We start from the raw sequence: 19,677 nt of genomic DNA on the forward strand, positions 1-19,677 counted from the left end.
CACAAAGACTGACTTGGCCCAGGCCTATCTCCAAATGGAAATTGATTAAAGAAGTACCTGACAATAAATACGCACAAAGGCCTTTACCAGTACAATCGGCTGGTATTCTGAATAGCATCAGCTCCTGCAATCTGGCAAAGGGCAATGGACCAAGTCCTGCAGGGGATTCCAGGTATTCAGTGTTATCTTGATGACATCATCATTACTGGCAAGAATGACAACGACCACCTTTCCATCCTCGAACAGATGCTCATCAGGTTGCGGGAGTATGGGCTCCGAGCGAACCGAGACAAGTGAGAGTTTTTCAAAAAGGAAATCTCATACTGCGGACATGTGATTGACAAGGATGGTTTACACAAGTCTCCAGACAAGATTGAAGCTGTGATTAATGCACCAACACCTGAAAATGTCTCTCAGTTGAGATCATATCTTGGACTGGTGAACTACTATCACAAGTTCTTGCCCAACCTATCCACAGTGTTACATCCACTAAATGCACTGCTACAGACAGGGTCACAATGGAAGTGGAGTGACAGCTGTGAACAAGCTTTTCAAGAGAGTAAAAGACTCATTACTTCAGAAGAGTTGCTAGCTCACTTTGACCCATCCTTACCTATTCGACTGGCATGTGATGCTTCACCCCATGGCATTGGTGCCATGTTGTCACATAAGTTCCCAGATGGCTCAGAAAGACCAATAGCCTTTGCCTCAAGATCATTGACTACAGCTGAATGCAATTATGCACAGATTGACCTAGAGGCCCTCAGCCTTGTGTGGGGAGTCAAGAAATTCAACCACTACTTGTATGGCCAACAGTTTACACTGTTAACTGACCACCAGCCTCTCGTTTCAATCTTCAACCCAAGGAAGGGCGTTCCAGTGATGACGGCACAACGGCTGCAGCGATGGTCACTCTTCCTAGGGGCTCACCTGTATGACATTGAATACAAGGGGACCAAGCAACATGGCAACGCCAATGGTTTGTCACGTTTACCACTGCCGACCTCAGAGAGAACTACAACAGTTGACTCAGCAGAGGTATTTCACACAACAATAGTTGAGCAGCTACCAGTGACAAACTCCCTCATTGAAAGAGAAACACGCAATGACCCTACATTGTCAAAAGTTTATGACATCACTGTGAAGGGATGGCCAGCGCATGGTGACTCATTGTTTCCAGCATTCTCAGCTAGGAGGGAGCAGTTATCAGTGTGTCGGGGAACACTGATGTGCGGCTCACGAGTTGTGATTCCTCCCAAGCTTCATAACCGAGTGCTAGATGAACTGCATGAAGGCCACTTAGGTACGGTAAAGATGAAAAGCCTTGCCCGTGGTTACGTGTGGTGGCCGGGAATTGACAAACAGATCGAGGACCTGACAAAGAGCTGCTCAGGATGTCAAAAGGTCCAGAACGCACCACCACAAGCCCCTCTCCATCCATGGGAATGGCCCTCATCACCATGGCAACATGTGCACATCGACTTTGCTGGACCGTTCATGGACTCCATGTTCTTGATTGCAGTCGATGCACATTCCAAATGGCCCGAGGTCACTAAAATGAAATTAACCACATCTGAAAAGACCATTTCAGTTCTGAGGACCATGTTCGCTAGAAATGGCCTACCAGAACAAATCTACACAGACAATGGATGACAATTTGTCTCTGACGAATTCCAAGGTTTCATGAGGAAAAATGGAATCAAGCACTACACATCTGCCCCGTACCATCCAGCTACAAATGGCTTGGCAGAAAGATTCGTACAGACTTTCAAGAAGGCCATCAAAGCAATGTACAGCGAGAATCTACCACTGCAACACAAGATAGACAATTTCCTCTTTGCTTATCGGAACGCAGTACACGCAGCCACTAATCAGACTCCAGCGATGATGTTTCTGAACAGGAACCTGAGATCTCGCATGGACCTTCTTAAACCGAATGTACGTCATGATGTAGAGAACAAACAGTTCAAACATTTGAATGCTAAGCCAACAAGAAGCTTCAGTGTGGGACAGTCAGTTCTTGCTCGTGATTTCCGGATGGAAAAGTGGCAACCAGGGACAGTATCCACAAGAGAGGGACCACTGATGTATACAGTGGATGTGGGAGAGAACGTTTTGAGACGTCATGTGGACCAAATTCTGGATGTTCAGGTGGAAAATACCCCTATACCTCGCCCAGACTCACCTGACATGGAAACAGACAATCCTGATTCATCATCAGCCTCATCCACAGCTGAGAGCTCTACCTGTGCTGATAGCTCACCTGATGCACCTGTACCTGTACAATCTCATTCCCCAAAGCAAGAGAGTCTGGAGAGACGTTACCTAGGGAGACAGAGGAGGCCTCCCCAGAGACTTGACTTGTAAAAGGGCTGTTGACAAAATAAAATGTTATGTTGGAATTTGAATTTTGTTACTTTTAAGAAAACAAAAAGGTTACTGTAAAGACAGGCTCTGTATGTTAATTATAGAAATTTTGCATTAATATACTATTAAACTAAAGGGGGAGGAAGTGTAATGTATACAACATTGAAGGGACTACTTTGTTTTGCGGATGTACATCCTTAGTTGCGAGTGTATATAACAGACGCGTATCGATTTGTATAGTCAGTGCCGATGTTCCAGTTACCCAGTAAAGATCACTTGAAGTTACTCTCAGTCTCTGCTACTTTATTATTTTATGTAGTTGTGTATAGGGTACAAACACAACAGTTGTTGATTTCGCTGGTGGTTCTCTGCCTCCTCGCTGGTGCCGGTTTCATCCTGCTCCGCTCCAGCTCCTTCTGGTCTCAGGCCTCCTCGCTGGTGCCGCCTTTATCCTGCTCCGCTCCTTGATCTCAGGCCTCCTCGCTTGGGCTGCCTTTATCCTGCTCCGCTCCTTCTGGTCTCTGGCCTCCTTGCTTGGGCTGCCTTTATCCTGCTCTGCTCCTTCTGGTCTGGGGCCTCCTCGCTGGTGCCGCCTTTATCCTGCTCCACTCCAGCTCCTTCTGGTCTTGGACCTCCTCGCTGGTGCCGGTTTTATCCTGCACCACTCCTGCTCCTTCTGGATATCAAGACCTATTGAAACATATAAGATTGTAAAGGGGTTGGATCGGGTGGATGCGGGGAGGATGTTCCCGATGATGGGTGAAACTAGAACTCGGGGGCATAGTCTTAGAATAAGGGGCTGCTCTTTCAAAACTGAGATGAGGAGGAGCTACTTCACTCAGAGGGTGGTAGGTCCATGGAATATGCTGCCCCAAAAAGCTGTAGAAGCTACATTATTACATAAATTTAAAACAGAAATAGATAGTTTCCTAGAAGTAAAGGGAATTAAGGGTTACGGGGAGCGGGCAGGAATTTGGACATGAGTCTAGGTTCGGATCGGTCATGGCCCTGTGGGTAGCCTGATCCTGCTCCTATTTCGTGTGTCTAATTCTGTTAGATTCAGGAGATGGTTCTGTGATAGTGGATTGGCGGTTAGGATCAGATCAGCCATGATCTTGTTGAATGGCGGAGCAGGCTCGAGGGGCCAATTGGCCTACTCCTGCTCCTATTTCTTATGTTCTTATTAAACTTGTATTCATTGTTTAATTTCTTTATATAAGACATTATATTTTCCTTTCTAATCACAGTTAATATAGCTATATCTTTTGCCAGTCCGCTTGTTACTGTGGTTCTGAGCTTTCCATAACATTTTAAATTTATGCTGATGCGCTCCTGACATCAAATTAAAAGCAGCAAGAATTGCTCACTTTTCATTGTAATTAGCACTGTTCATTAGATTTGCATGTGCAATAGAGTTATTGCTAAGCAACATTTCCAGCTTTCTATATCCATATTTCTATATCCCACTTCTGATGGTTTGCTAACAATGCAAAAAATATTAAGAATCCTACTGTGATCCCTTTCTTTAAAATTTGGAATAAGATTGTATTTTAGTAAAATTGTTCAGCACAGATTTATGGTCTGGATCAACTGGACCCTCACTTATAGATCGTGTAGCTGATAAACTTTCCCCTGCCAGTTCAAGCACATGTTGGTGCTGCTTCTCCTTTACCTCATTTTTGTGCAGAGCCTCTTTGTTTTGACACTCCTTTTCATCAGCCTCATGTCTGCAGACACTCCATGGCTTCCTTCTGCCTGCTCTATCACTGCTCTTCTCCTGCCCACTCTCTGCTTTTCTCCCTTCTCCAGCCTGCTTTATCACTGCTTTTCATCCTCCTCATGCTTGCGCTGTGTCTCCTTATGCTGCTTCTTTGCAGTTGAAGATCTTCTAGTTACTGCACACAAGCCTTATCCTCTCTTTCCTGCTCCCACTTGTGCTTTTTCTTCCTTTTGTTTCAGCTTCCAATTTCACCACTATGGAATCTATTTCTGAACTTGTGCTGACTGTAGATTCTGCTCACTTCTGGTAATATACATTAACTGTAAAGTTTGAGCTATCGGTTTGGGGTCTGCAGGTGATTGGGATTCCATTTTAGTTGCTACCGATTGTTATGATTTGAACTCTGTCCCAAAACTCTTCATTCATGCTCACATCAAGAGGCAGCATCCATAGACTGACCTGCCCCTCCTACAATCTGAAACTTCTAACCTCAAGTGTGGAGTGGGTTAGCAATTAGCCATTTACTAAGTTATTTGGCACTCGAGTTCCACATGTATAGCTCACCACAATTTCATCTCCTTATCAACAGATCCCCATAGTATTGGACCCTATTGTTCAGGCTAGACTATCAGTCAAATTTATTACAAGAAAGAAATTCCCACAGAAGCAAACTGGATACAGCTAAACAATGATTAAGTTCATACCATTTCTTGAATCTTTAAACTGGATTCTTTTATGATCTTTTACTTAGAACATGCCAGTTCTCTCACAATTCTCTTTCCACCATATTATATGGAAAATAAGCAGTTAGAATAAATGAAATGGCCAACAGCTTGCAGAACATATTCCCTGATTACAAAGCCCTTACCCAGAGAACTGTAAACCAAACTAGGTCATATTAAAAGTTACTTTTCCAGCGGGGACTTCAAACCTTGCAAATTCTGTTAATGCGTGGGAAACATTCTCTGCATCCCAACTAATTTGGAAATCAAATTAGCTGGCCTATTCTCTGCAGACTCCCATGCCCCATATTGTAATGAACAGGACACGATAGCCACCATCTTAATACTAGTAAGTTAAAACTCAATCACAATTACCTATACATAGCTGAAGTCATTGAGAAACAACCTTTATAATAATTTTATAATTTGCAGCTTCACAGAGCATTGTACCCATCATAGTGCTACTAGTGTCACTGGTAGCATTTACAGACCAGACGGTTCAAGGTCCCATGTTGAGTCAGCTGTTCCCAGCCACGAGCATTAGGGGCAGAATCAGGCTTAGCTGCTATGCTCTCCCACAGTCAAATAATTTGCCAACACTCGCTGTCTATGCTCATGTTAAGAAAAATGGTCACTTGGATCTGGGGCATCACAGGAGATACTTTTCTGGTGAACAAATTCCGCTGGTCGATAAACTTACTTAAAACTCCCACTAGCTCCACATCAATCACTTGCTGGTCAGGTACAGCTTGGGCTAGAAATATCCAACAATAACAGCAACAGTATTTCAAAGTAATTCACCGTGTGAAGTGCTTTTAGATGTTTCCGAGAATGATGATAAGGCACTACATAAATGCAAGTCTTTCTTTTACAACATCTCAACTACATGTGCTGTACCGGTGTCATTTCTACATCTCTTGCCCCAACATTGATGTGGCTTCTGAGTTAGATAACTAATGCTGCAGTAAGAACAACTTTGTAACATGGAGTCTCACCATGGAGCTGTGGTGAGACTGCACAAACTCATTTGCCATCAGACTCTTACAGTCAGTGAACAGAGACAGACTCCATCCTCTAATCTGGGCTGGATTGATACCTGGGTTTAAGGAGGGTGTCCATGTCACCCAATCATGGAATGGAGTAAATCAACAACTCATTCAAAAATATCCTAAAAATGTGTTACATCATTCCACAACACACAGTACCGCCTAATAGATCCATCAGTCTTTGGAAGAACCCACAAATCTCTGCTGAAGTCAAGGCACAGTCACACACTTCCTATATTCCAAGTGGGCTCCACTCCATAACAGCATAGGCTCCTTAAAGGACATGCTTCTTTGAAATTAGTTCCATGAACAAATGTCCCTTTAGATAAAAGACCTGAAAAAAAATAGCTTTAGAATACAGCAGAACACAAGAGTTTTGGAAGCAGCAAGACAGGGAATGGGTTACGACAGAAGTCTGTGCATTTATTTTTTTGTAAAATATATATTTTTATTTTTGGTGCTTATTGTGCTCATCAATGCGAGGGATGTCAGTGCTGGGATCTGAATATATTTTTACTTTTACACCCAGTATCAGTATTACGTATTCTCTGATCAAACGCAGGGTAAATTATCTCAACAATACCCTAATCAACTTTTTTTTAAAAAGTGACCTTCTCCCCTCTCACATAAAAGACTTTTGGCATTTCCATTTTCCACACCAACCATCTCAGAGTGGCAATGCCCAGGTCGTACCAGAAAACAGATAGTCAAACTTTATATGCTTGGTGGCAACTAAACAAAGGGTACAAACTCATTTCACACTCTGGGCTGGTTTCAAAACCAGGCCTCAGAGCTTAAAGGACAGCGTTGAACCCCCGGCATCGTAATAGAGAGAGGACCTCATCACCCGCTCTGTCTGGACTGGATTTAACCAGGTTCCAGAGGTGAAAGGGCAGCGTCTGACCCATGACACCAAAGTATCAACAACAGGTGGAATACTTTAGGAAATTATTTTGATGAAGTCATGGCATCTATTTTGTCTGTTTGAGCACAGAATGAGTACCCAGGATGGTTGAGTTGCTCAACTGACAGATTGCCCCCTATCTGCCAAACAGGATGTGAGTTGGACACTGTGCCAGTTCTCAACCAAGCCAACAGGGTGGCGCCATATACAGAGATGAGATGTTTGATCTCAGCAGGAGATTGGGGTGAACTGACTTCTCCAGCAAACAAAGGGAGATCAGCACGTCCAAGAGTGGGGACTGAGAGGGAGGCCTAGGTCCCAAATTGAGACCCAGGTCTGAGAGGGAGGGCGGGGCCTGAGAGTGAACGCTGCATCAGAATGAGGACTGTGAGTGAGAATTCAGAGGCCTGCGAGTGACGGCCAGGTACAAAAGTGAAGGGTGAATCAAAGGCCAAGTTTGATAGTGAGGATTGTCTGATGGTAAAGCCCGAGAGCCAAACAGCTCTGGAAAACAGAGAGAAAGTCACCACGACACTTCACAGATGAAGCCCGTTTCTCTTCGTATTTACCGACAGCAAATCGACTTTCAACCATTGGCTGACATGGATTAGTGAGCGGCAATTTTCTTTTAAATAGTAACATACAAATGTACAAGAATATAAGTTTACATTTGAAAGGGAGGTGAAATATATAGAACAGGTTTCAAACACATCTGTGGCTTTTATACATTGTGCAATTTGTAGGCAAGCATATAGAAAAGTAACTTATACATTATTGCATAAAAGATAAAACTCAGCATTATTGCACAAGTGATGGGAGTATGTGTACTGTGTTTACCCATCAGATAACATAGCGTGAAGGAAGCCCCCCACTCCATTCCTCCTCCTCTTTCCCAAATGTGCGGATCTATGCTCCACCTTAGATTTCAAGAGGCCAATGGCTATAAACAGGTAAGCACTCTGTGTACGAGTGGACTATCCACGACAGACACGTGAAGAAGTACTTTCATCCCATTCTTGGGCATTTATCTCTGGCTAGTGTCAGCACTTTCACTAAAACAGTGCCACTGTACATGGTTTCAGTCTGATATTTGGCAAGTATGTGAGGGCAGTCAGCTTCTCACCAGCACAAATAAAAGATTAGCAAGACCATAGTTAATGTAACCCATTTGCTAAGGCCTTCAAAAACTGACACTGGACGTTAGTCACACTTTGTTCCTTTGTATTGTCTCATGAAGACTGTGATTTTAATTGATTCAGTCCCCCTCTGCACCCCCTAAAATGTGATACACAATGATCATCCACCCTCTCTTTTACTGAACTTTCTCATCAGTAATCTGACTTCACAGTTTCTGGCTATTCCAACTCTTGTTGATTCCAACATGTATACAAAAATGATTTAATCTAAAAAAAATATTTGCTGCACCCAGCGAGCTAACTGACAACATTCCCCGAACCCAAAGACCTCCAGAATGGTGGGATTTCTCAGCTGAGTTGACCTTGATCTCTTGCTGCTGAAGTCTACCCGCAGATTATGCATAGCGCAGAAAGACAATGAGCATTCCATCCTACTGTGAGAAGACACTAGCCAATGGATGAACAAGGGATGAAGACATTATAGGGAACTTTAGGAGAACCCTCAAAGTCGCAGGGTGCTGTGGACAAATGTAGACATTTGGGTCGTGCAAATGTGCAAGTAGTATCTTGAGACAACAATACCCAGTCTTCTTCATAGACTGTATTCCAACCCTGATCCACAGAAGTGAAAAGGTAACATTCTAATTTCCTGCGACACCTAGCCAAAGACAGAAAGTTCACAGAAGTGCTCGGGTATGCTTGGGTTACTAAATTTCATACATTAGTTCGTTGGTTACCATTCTGTTTGCAGTGAGAGGCTCCTCAGTGTAATAGCGAGTGTTTGCTTGGATATTCATCACAGACCAGGGAAGATCATGTTCAACTGAAGGGAATGTCAATGATTACAAAATAAAAGCTTGCTGGCTTTTGAAGTGCAGAGGGGAACAGCAGGGGTCTAAATATTCTCTCTCAGGAACCCCTGCACTAATCTACTGAAATGGTTTGTTGGCTATCAAATTGGACGCCTAAACAATATGAATTCGAGGCACCGAATGCATCAGATGGCACAGGTTGGCTGCATTTTAGTAAATGATGTAACTTGCGGTCTGTGCATCTTCAAAAGGAAGAATTTAGACAATGATGTCCTTGACCAGATTTTAATGTCAAGCAGTCTTTTGATTTGTACTGGTGATCATTTTAACCAAATCACTGCACTACTTAGGTTGCAATTTCCAGCAGGAGTGAGGCTTACAGCAGTATTGAGGGAACTTGCCCAGTGTAAGCAGAACACCAATTTGGAAAGCAGGCTGCTGAACTCTACCACAGATATTTATATATGTAAAAAAAAATACCTCCGCTCGCTTATATTTTACTTCTTGTGTCTGCTTGGCTCAGTTGGTAGTACTCTTGTCTGAGTCAGAAAGTTGTAGGTTCAAGCCCCACTCCAGGACTTGAGTATATAATCTGGGCTGACACTCTGGTGCAGTACTAATGGAGTGCTGCACTGGCAGAGGAGCCACCCACTGGAGGAGAAGTTAAACCAAGTACCCACTTGCCTATTCCAGTGGATCAGGTGGATATTGAGATTTCATGGTACTTTTCAAAAAGGTGTAGGGTGCTTTTCTGGTGCCCTGGTCAGCATTTTTTCCCCACAACCACCACTAAAAGCAGATTAATTGGTTAATTCGCGCATTAACGTTTTTGGGATCTTCTTGTGTCTTCAACAATAATGTTTCTGAGGGAAGTGGCAAGGTGCTATAGAAATGCAAGTCTTTCTCGTGGAACAATGTCAGAGTCACAACCACAACAATCTAGACAGTTGCTTTGCAAGAGCACAAGTCAGGGCTTTTGTATTAGGGGCAGTGTGGTAGGCAGTATAATATGAGGATCTGTAAAATCTACCTCAATGTAAACACACAATTCTTTGGTACCACTGCACTTTACATTCTGATTGCTATGTTTATATTGCTCATTATACTATTTTTTCCCTTTGGCAAGGAAAGTGGAAAGTGCTGATTGTATACAATTGTTCTTTTTTTGGTACAGGATACAGGAAAGACCTGAAAAGATTTATTTTTGGCAAGAGAAGGGCAGAAGAGAAAAGATTTTAAAATTGGGGGCATATACATTAAAACAGGGGAGGGATCAAATACGAAAAACTGCTGAGGAGAAGGCAGATAAATTGAGTGCAATTCCAACCGGCAGAGATCTCATGCCGAATTCAGTGAGAGAAACTCGTCAGTACACTACACGTACAGCTTTTAACCCTTTCTACCTCCCCCTCAAAAAAATGGCCAGCCTCAAGAATCAGCAGCAGCTCTGCCTGCCCCCAGTGACAGTGCCGCATCTTTCAGGGTCTCTCAATGCTAGGATGATTCCTTCAACCTCTGCTGCAAAAACAAGCCACTGTGAAGTAACACCCACACCCCAGAGTCGAAACAATGACTCTGATGTTCGAGTTATTTTTAACTGCACCTCATTGCATATATTATCACTGCCTGCGTTCTATCTCATGTTGGAAATTAATCCTCAATGACCCTTCTCTCTCTTTCTTTACTTTCCCTCCTAAAAGCAGCAGTGACTTAGAATCAGCTAAAATCTTCACAGGTTGGGCCATGAATGTAAGTGTACCTCACTTTTGGGAGGCAAAGGCATGAGGTCTTAACCACCTCTTCCCAGTTCACCATTCTGATAAAATAGCCTGCAGAGGTCAACAATGAACAATGCTGCAAGGCGGGAACCTTAAGTTGTGTGCGCTGTGTAGGAACTGGTGAGGCTTTTGATAAATGTGATTTAGGTGGAAGGTCAAAAGAATACTGGAGTAATAAAAAATAAAAAAAATCCTTTAGTCTTGTTCTGTTCCATTCCCTTATAAAACAACCCAAAATGAAGAGCCTGCCAAGCAGAACTCCCCGCTCCATCTCTCCAATCAAACCAATGAAGCGTCCATTTCTTCAACTGCCCATGAACCATGAGCAAAGTGCCCTGTATCCTCATTACCAAAGTCACGCGAATGAAGAGTGTCTCCCTCCATGTGCTGAGTGGGGGAGTTGTAGTCATCATCATTGACTGTGGGTTCCCATTACAACCATTCCTCACAGCAGTGCTGTCCTTCAGTGGTGTGTCTCTACAGGTACCGGTTACGAGCATCATTTTATACAGAGTTCAATGAACATGCCTTTCCAAACTACCCAGGGCGGTAGTCCAGGTGCTACTGTAACAGCAATAGGTGTGGCTTGATTAGCATTCCCTCCAGATAGAGAGGGTGAGGCAAGCATCTAGACATGGAGACCAGTGGCAGTACATCCCATCACTCCAGAAAGCTTTGTGCAAGTGTTGAAGTGAAGGTCAGTTACTTGGAGAGTTTGCTGATGACACGAATCAGTGCACCATTTTCATCTTTCAGTCTCTGGTTGTCAGCTCTTAAATCTGTTAAAACCTGAATTGATATAAAAAAAAACTAATGTTTAGGGTGTTGGCCATTAATAGGACTTCATTTGTTTCAGATGAAATATGCTACAGACCTTTAGCTCTTCCTCAAGTTCTGAGATTCTTCTTTCTAAAGCTTTCCGCTCCTGTTAAAAGATGTCAGAGTCAGTACAGAGGCATGAATAGTACAGAGTCAGTACGTAGAATTATAGAAATTATGGCCATTCAGCCCACTGTGCCTTAGCATGGCGCTCGCTGTTCAACTGGAACTATCTATTCTAATGTCATTCCTATGCACTTGCACCATAAAATTTATATGTTGTTCTTTTCAAATATTTATCCAATTTTCTTTTAAATTACCTTCTCGTCTCTGCCTTCACAGCCACTTGTGGCAAAGTATTCCAATGTTTCGAACATCTCCCTTTGTTCTTCTACTGATAATTCTCAGTCTGTGTCCACCTGTTACTGATGCGCCAACCAGTAGAAAAGATCTATCATGGTTTACGCTCTCAAAACCTTTGATTATCTTGAAAACCTGTAACAGATCCTCCTTAACCTGTTTTCCACTAAAAAGCTGAAAATCTTCAACCCTTTCTTTATAACAAAACTTCTCTTTCTCGACTATAATTGCTGTGAATCTTTGCTGTACCCTTTCCATGACTCCTTGCTATAACAGGGTGCCCAAACACATTACTTAACTGTGACCTTACCTAATTTCTTCTTTAAACTCAATCAATTCCTTGCTTTAGTATTTAGTGCCTCAATATATAAAATATGTAATCCCATTTGCTTTTTTTTTTTAAATGACCTTTTCTACCTGTAGTCCAATCTTTAAAGATTTAATTATCTGCTCCACTACATCACTCTATTCCTCCACCCACAGAATGTTACCATTTAGGGTCTATTTTTTTCTCTCAATGTACTGCTTCACACTTCTCTGCATTGAACTGCATCTGCCACCTATCTGCTCACCTATCTGTGCCCTCCTGCATTTTTTCTCACAGTTTGCCATGTCCCCTAATTTAGTGTAATTTGCAAATTTAAATATTATTCCCACGTCCAAATCATTTATGTATATGGAAAGCAAAAGAGGTTGAAACACAGACCTCTGGGGTACACCACTAGTTACATCTTGCTAATCTAAGAAACATCCACCGACTCCTACTCCCTGCTTTATCCTCAATGTCCCTCTATCTACACCATCACTTTACCTTTAATATCATCAGCCGTAACCTTTGTCACCATCATATTTCAGGACCTTTTAACCATTTTCCCCATAGAAAGGTTTTAGAAGAATGAGTTACCTTTAAATGTTGTGTATTCACACAAGTTTCACACTGGAGCTGAGCGGCGGACCTGCGAGAGGCACAGAGTCAGCGAGAGGAGGATAAAAAGAGCGCGGAGAGGAGGCCGAGGACCAGAGCTGAGCAGCGGACCTGCGAGAGGCACAGAGTCAGCGAGAGGAGGATAAAAAGAGCGCGGAGAGGAGGCCTGGGACCGGAGCTGAGTGGTGGACCTGCGAGAGGCACAGAGTCAGCGAGAGGAGAGAGAGAGAAGTAAAAAGTAATCGAAGTGTGACATCACCAGAAATCAGGTAAGTGATTGGTTGGTGAGTATGTCTCTCTCTCGCTTTTTTCCAAATTTAAATTTTGTGGTTTATACTTGCTAAGGTCTCTGTTGTGCAGCGGGAACTGCTGGTAAACAAGGGCCCTTGAGTATATCATTTAATTGTAGTGTAATTGGTGGGATTGATTTGATTTAATTTAATTTGAATTAATTAAAGGGTACATCATGGCAGGACAGCTTGGCCCCGTGGTATGCTCCTCCTGCACTATGTGGGAAATCAGGGACACTTCCTGTGTCCCTGACGACCATGTGTGCGGGAAGTGTATCCAGCTGCAGCTACTGGCAGACCGCATTACGGCGCTGGAGCTGCGAATGGATACATACTGGAGCATTCGCGATGCTGAGGACATCGTGGATAGCACGTTTAATGAGTTGGTCACACCGCAGGTAAAGGTGGCACAGGCAGGAAGGGAATGGGTGACCTCCAGGCAGAGTAGTAGGCGCAGGCAGGTAGTGCAGGGGTCCCCTGTGGCCATCCCCCTCTCAAACAGATATACCGTTTTGGATATTGTTGAGGGAGATGGCTTATCCGGGGAAGACAGCAGCAGCCAACTTCCTGGCATCGTGGGTGGTTCTGCTGCACAGGACGGGAGGAAAAACAGTGGGAGAGCTATAGTAATAGGGGATTCTATTGTAAGGGGAATAGATAGGCGTTTCTGCGGCCACAAACGAGACTCCAGGATGGTATGTTGCCTCCCTGGTGCAAGGATCAAGGATGTCTCGGAGCGGCTGCAGAGCATTTTGGAAGGGGAGGGTGAACAGCCAGTTGTCGTGGTGCATATAGGTTGCAACGATATAGGTAAAAACCAGGATGAGGTCCTAAAAGCTGAATATAGGGAGTTAGGAGGTAAATTAAAAAATAGGACCTCAAAAGGTAGTAATCTCAGGATTGCTACCAGTGCCATGTGCTAGTCAGAGTAGAAATAGAAGGATATTTCAGATGAATACGTGGCTAGAGGAATGGTGCAAGGGGGAGGGATTCAAATTCCTGGAATATTGGAACCGGTTCTGGGGGAGGTGGGACGAGTACAAACTGGATGGTTTGCACCTGGGCAGGACCAGGACCGATGTCCTAGGGAGAGTATATGCTAGTGCTGTGGGGGAGGGTTTAAACTAAAATGGCAGGGGGTTGGGAACCTGTGCAGGGAGACAGAGGAAAGGGAAACAAGGATAGAAGCAAAAGACAGGAAGGAGAAAAGCAAAAGTGGCAGTCAGAGAAATCAAGGGTTTAAATCAAACATGGCCACAGCAAATAATAATTCTGAAAGGTCTAAGAGTGTTAAAAAAACAAGCCTGAAGGCTTTGTGTCTTAATGCGAGGAGCATTTGTAATGAGGTGGATGAATTAGCTACGCAAATAGATGTAAACGGATATGATATGATTGGGATTATGGAAACATAGCTCCAGGGTGACCAAGGCTGGGAACTCAACCTCCAGGGGCATTCAATATTCAGGAAAGACAGGCAAAAAGGAAAAAGAGGTGGGGTAGCATTGCTGGTTAAAGAGATTAACACAATTTTAAGGAAGGATATTAGCTCTGATGTGGAATCTGTATGGGTAGAGCTAAGAAATACCAAGGGGCAGAAAACGTTAGTGGGAGTTATATACAGACCCCCAAACAGTAATGCTGAGGTTGGGGATGGCACTAAACGGGAAATTAGAGACGCGTGCAGTAAGGGCACAGCAGTTATCATGGGTGACTTTAATCTACATATAGATTGGGCCAACCAAATTATTACAATACTGTGGAGGAGGAATTCCAGGAGTGTATACGGGATGGTTTCCTGGACCAATATGTCAAGGAACCAACTAGAGATCAGGCCATCTTAGACTGGGTATTATGTAATGAGAAAGGAATAATTAGCAATCTTGTTGTACGAGGCCCCTTGGGGCGGAGCGATCATAATATGATCAAATTCTTCATTAAGATGGAGAGTGAAGTAGTTGACTCAGAGACTAGGGTCCTGAATTTAAATAAAAGAAACTATGATGGTATGAGGTGCGAGTTGGGTAGGATTGATTGAGTAACATTCCCCAAAAAGTTGACGGTGGATAGGCAATGGCAAACATTTAAAGATCTCATGGATGAACTACAGAATTTGTTCATCCCTGTTTGGCATAAAAATGAAACAAAAAAGGTGACTCAACCGTGGCTAACAAGGGAAATTAGGGATAGCATAAGATCCTAGGAGAGGACATATAAATCGGCCAAAAAAAGCAGTAAATCTGAGGATTGGGAGCAGTTATGATGCAGTGAAGGAGGACAAAGGGATTAATGAAGAGGGGGAAAATAGAGTATGAGAGTAGGCTTGCAGGGAACATAAAAACTGACTGTAAAAGCTTCTATAGATATGTGAAGAGAAAAAGATTGGTGAAGTCAAGCATAGGTCCCTTGCAGTCAGAATCAGGGGAATTTATAATGGGGAACAAAGAAATGGCAGACCAATTAAATACATACTTTGGGAGGTTATTTGTGTCCTCCTTTGTGAAGACAGAACCAGAGATGTCAGGGAACATAGGGTCTAATGAGAGGGAGGAACTGAATGAAATCAGTATTTGTAGGGAAATGGTGTTAGGGAAATTGACGGGATTGAAGGCCGATAAATCCCCAGGGCCTGATAATCTACATACTAGGGTACTTAAGGAAGTGGCCCTAGAAATATGCATTGCTAGTCATCTTCCAAAATTCTATAGACTCTGGAACAGTTCCCATGGATTGGAGGGTAGCTAATGTTACCCCACTATGCAAAAAAGATGGTAGAGAGAAAACGGGGAATTATAGACCGGTAAGCCTGACATTGGTAGTGGGGAAAATGCTAGAGTCCATTATAAAAGATGTAACAGCAGAGCAGTTGAAAAACAGTGGCAGGATCGGACAAAGTCAACATGAATTTACAAAAGGTAAATCGTGCTCGACTAATCTACTGGAACTTTTTGAGAATGTAACTGGTAGAATAGATAAGGGAGAACCAGTGGATGTGGTGTATTTGGACTTTCAGAAGGCTTTCGAAAAGGTCCTGCATAAGAGATTAGCGTGTAAAGTTAAGGCACATGGGATTGGGGGCAAGGTACTGACTTGGCTTGAGAACTGGTTGGCAGACAGGAAGCAAAGAGTTGGAATAAACATGTCTTTTTCTGAGTGGCAGGCAGTGACTAGTGGGGTACCGCAGGGATCGGTCCTAGGACCCCAGCTATTCACAATATATATTAATGATCTAGACGAGGGAACTAGATGTAATATCTCCAAGTTTGCAGACGACGCAAAGCTGGGTGGGCGTGTGTGCTGTGAGGAGGATGCCGTGAAACTCCAGTATGATATGGACAGGTTGGGTGATTGGGCAGATGTATGGCAAATGCAGTATTAGGTGGATAAATGCGAGGTTATCCACTTTGGTGGCAAAAACAGGAAGGCAGATTATTATCTGAACGGCAATAGATTGGGAGAAGGGGAAGTGCAACGAGACCTGGGTGTCCTTGTGCACCAGTCGCTGAAGGTAAGCATGCAGGTGCAGCAGGCGGTTAAGAAGGCAAATGGTATGTTGGCCTTCATAGCGAGAGGGTTCGAGTACAGGAACAAGGATGTCTTGCTGCAGTTGTACAGGGCCTTGGTGAGACCACACCTTGAGTATTGTGTGCAGTTTTGGTCACCTTATCTGAGGAAGGATGTTCTTGCCATGGAGGGAGTGCAGCGAAGATTCACCAGACTGATACCTGGGATGGAAGGAATGACATATGAGGAGAGATTGGGTCGACTGGGCTTATACTCACTGGAGTTTAGAAGAGTGAGAGGGGATCTCATTGAAACTTGTAAAATTCTAACAGGACTAGACAGACTAGATGCAGGAAGGATGTTCCCGATGGCAGCGGATTCCAGAACCAGGAGTCACATTCTAATGGTAAGGGGTGAGCCATTTAGGACAGAGATGAGGAGGAATTTCTTCACCCAGAGAGTGGTGAACCTGTGGAATTCTCTACCACAGAAGGCAGTTGAGGCCAATTCATTAAATATATTCAAGAAGGAGTTAGATATATTTCTTAAGGCGAAAGGGATCAAGGGATATGGGGAGAAGGCAGGGACAGGGTACTGAATTTGGATGATCAGCCATGATCTCATTGAATGGTGGAGCAGGCTCAAGGGGCCGAATGGCCTACTCCTGCTCCTATCTTCTATGTTTAAGAAAGGCCCCTTAGATGATAGGTAGTTAAAATGGCTAATAAGCTAGCTTTGATGTTTCCCCATAGATTGTAATTAATAAGCAATTTGTTAGCCTGTCTCAGCATAGGATGACACCTCCCAGTATCTTTTTATCTAAAATCCTTGCAGCAGAAAGTGGGAGGAGACTTTCAGCCCAATTGTCTGATGTGGATTGGAAACAGAGACTCAGAGGTAACATTCTCTATTCTAATTTCTAGCATCACCTTGTACTCTGTATCGTTCACAGAATTACGAATTATTCTATGGGCCATTGCCAATATTATCCATCAATCTGTCCATTCCCAGAATTATCCATCAATCTGTGCCCCTATTTAGAACTACCGTGCTCTGTGTACATTCCATTGAGTAGACTAGGGCTATGTTCCCTAGAATTTAGAAGAATGAGAGGTGATCTCATTAAAACATATAGGCCTAGAAATTGGGTTGGGGCGCCAAAGTGGCGCAAAAGTCGCCTGAGCGCAGGATTTAGCGCAGCGATCGGAGTAATACCGATCGCCAGAAATTCAGTTTCAGTGCCGCTCGAGGGACACGGGGCGAGGCTCGAGGCGCTCCGCGTCCCTCTTAGGGCGCTGAAACTGATTATCGCAGCGCAACGTGCCGCAGCGCCACACACTGCGGCACGGCACGCTGCAGTACTGCAGGCCTTCCTCCCACTGTTAAGGGGGAGGTGCCTGCAACAGCGCGATCCCCGCTCGCGAGTGCCGGCAAATGAGCCTGGCACCAAGGAGAAGTGCCGGGCTCTCGGGAAACAGCCGGCAATGCCGCAGGAAGGGGGGGGTTAGGAGGCCGGGGACAGAGGGGCTGGCAGGCGGCCGCCGAAGAAAAAGCGGCCGCCCCGCACCTCCACCTTAACTTGCGCCACTGCCGGCACAGTAAGGCCCCGTGAACCGGGCGCGGGTAGCGAACGGCGCAACTGCGCCGTTCGCTACCAAATATTGCGAATGGGGCACGAATGAGGCGCTGCGCACACTGATGACGTCATCGGTGGCGGCGCAGCGCAAATGCCTAACGCCACCATTAGCGCCCCTACTGAATATCGCGGGAGACGCAGCCAGTGGCGCTACAGCCACTGACTGCCTCTTTAGGCACTAACAGGTGGCGCTACTCACCCAATTTCTCCCCCATAAACTTCTTAAGGGGCTTGACAGGGTAGATGCTGGGAGGACGTTTCCCCTGGCTGGGGATTCTAGAACTAGGGGTCAGTCTCAGAATAAGGGGTCGGCAATTTAGGACTGAGATGAGGAGAAATTTCTTCACTCAGAGGGTTCTGTATCTTTGGAATTCTCTACCCGGGAAGGCTGTGGATGCTCAGTTATTGAATATATTCAAGACAGAGACCAATAGATTTTTGGATACTAAGGGAATCAAGGGATATGGGGATAGGGCGGCAAAGTGCAGTTGAGGTAGAAGATCAGCCATGATCCTATGGAATGGTGGAGCAGGCTCGAGGGGCCGAATGGCCTACTCCTGCTCCTGATGCCCACAATTCATTTGGAGATGCTGTACTCACTTTCTTCTCCATTTCCAGGTGGGCAGTCCTGTCTGCAAATCGTTCTTGCATCTATCAAACCAAAACAGAAATAGACAGATCAAAAATGTCATATTGCAAAATGGTGAGTCTTTCAGCAGAGCCGTCATTATTTAATACAGTGTGCGGGTGAGGGGGGAGCGCTCTCGATTTAATACAGGGTGAGGGGGGAGTGCTGTCGATTTAATACAGGGAGGAGGTGGGGGGGGTGGGTGGAGTGCTGTCGATTTAATACAGGGAGAGGGTGTGGGGGGGGGGAGGGGGGGGAGTGCTGTCAATTTAATACAGGGAGGGGGGGTGGGGGGGAGAATTGTTGATTTAATACGGGGGAGAGTGCTGTCGATTTAATACAGGGATGGGGTGCGGGGGGGGGTAGTGCTGTTGATTTAATACAGGGAGGGGGTGTGGGGGTGAGAGTGCTGTCGATTTAATACAGGGAGGGGGTGTGAGGGGGGTGTGCTGTCGATTTAATACAGGGGGGGTGTGAGGGGAGAGTGCTGTTGATTTAATACAGGGAGGGGGTGTGAGGGGGGGGAGCGCTGTCGATTTAATACAGGGTGGAGGGGGGGGCGGGGAGTGCTGTCGATTTAATGCAGGGAAGGGGTGTGAGGGGGGGGGGGGGGGGAGTGCTGTCGATTTAATACAGGGTGGGGGGGGCGGGGAGTGATGTCGATTTAATTCCAGTTCTAGTTCTGTTGCTGGTATGACATGCATGAACTGGGTGCACAAGGGAGAAAACCAATGGCAGAGGCCTTCCCCCAATGTGCTTGCCCCGGATTTTTTGCTTGGTATGGGCTGGGGAAACAGGAGGCTCTGCTCTGCGATACAAGCCTCATTCGGGGGACTAATTCTATTCATTCGGTGCTGCTTTCGGTTCATGTCCGTGCTGCCTGAGAAATTCCGACACGTCATTCCTTTAGCATCGTTGCATTTCTGTAAAACCTGGCGGACAGCAGACACCTGCCAGCACACAGGCGTCAGAAGTAGTCGTGTAACTGACCTACCTCACCGTTGTTAGTTATTTAGGAGTCCTTGTTTCATGG

General features: G+C 44.8%; 1 protein-coding gene across 4 annotated transcripts in view; it reads right to left on the minus strand.

The window, feature by feature from the left end:
• Nucleotides 1–6,277: 6,277 nt before the first annotated feature.
• The window catches only part of LOC147106636 (protein phosphatase 1 regulatory subunit 12A-like), a 305,116-nt gene continuing 291,716 nt past the window's right edge, over nt 6,278–19,677 (minus strand). For all 4 annotated transcript variants that reach the window (XM_086007660.1, XM_086007657.1, XM_086007656.1 and 1 more), the window contains 3 exons: nt 18,617–18,667; nt 11,360–11,410; nt 6,278–11,274 (listed from right to left, as the gene is read on the minus strand). In XM_086007660.1, the coding sequence (XP_085863786.1) occupies nt 11,188–11,274; nt 11,360–11,410; nt 18,617–18,667 (189 nt within the window). In that variant the 3' untranslated portion in view covers nt 6,278–11,187. The remainder of the gene's footprint in view (nt 11,275–11,359; nt 11,411–18,616; nt 18,668–19,677) is intronic.

The sequence above is a fragment of the Somniosus microcephalus genome, chromosome 15, assembly GCF_052327205.1.
Source record: "Somniosus microcephalus isolate GS21.2 chromosome 15, FLI_Smic_1.0, whole genome shotgun sequence".
Taxonomy (NCBI): Eukaryota; Metazoa; Chordata; class Chondrichthyes; order Squaliformes; family Somniosidae; genus Somniosus; species Somniosus microcephalus.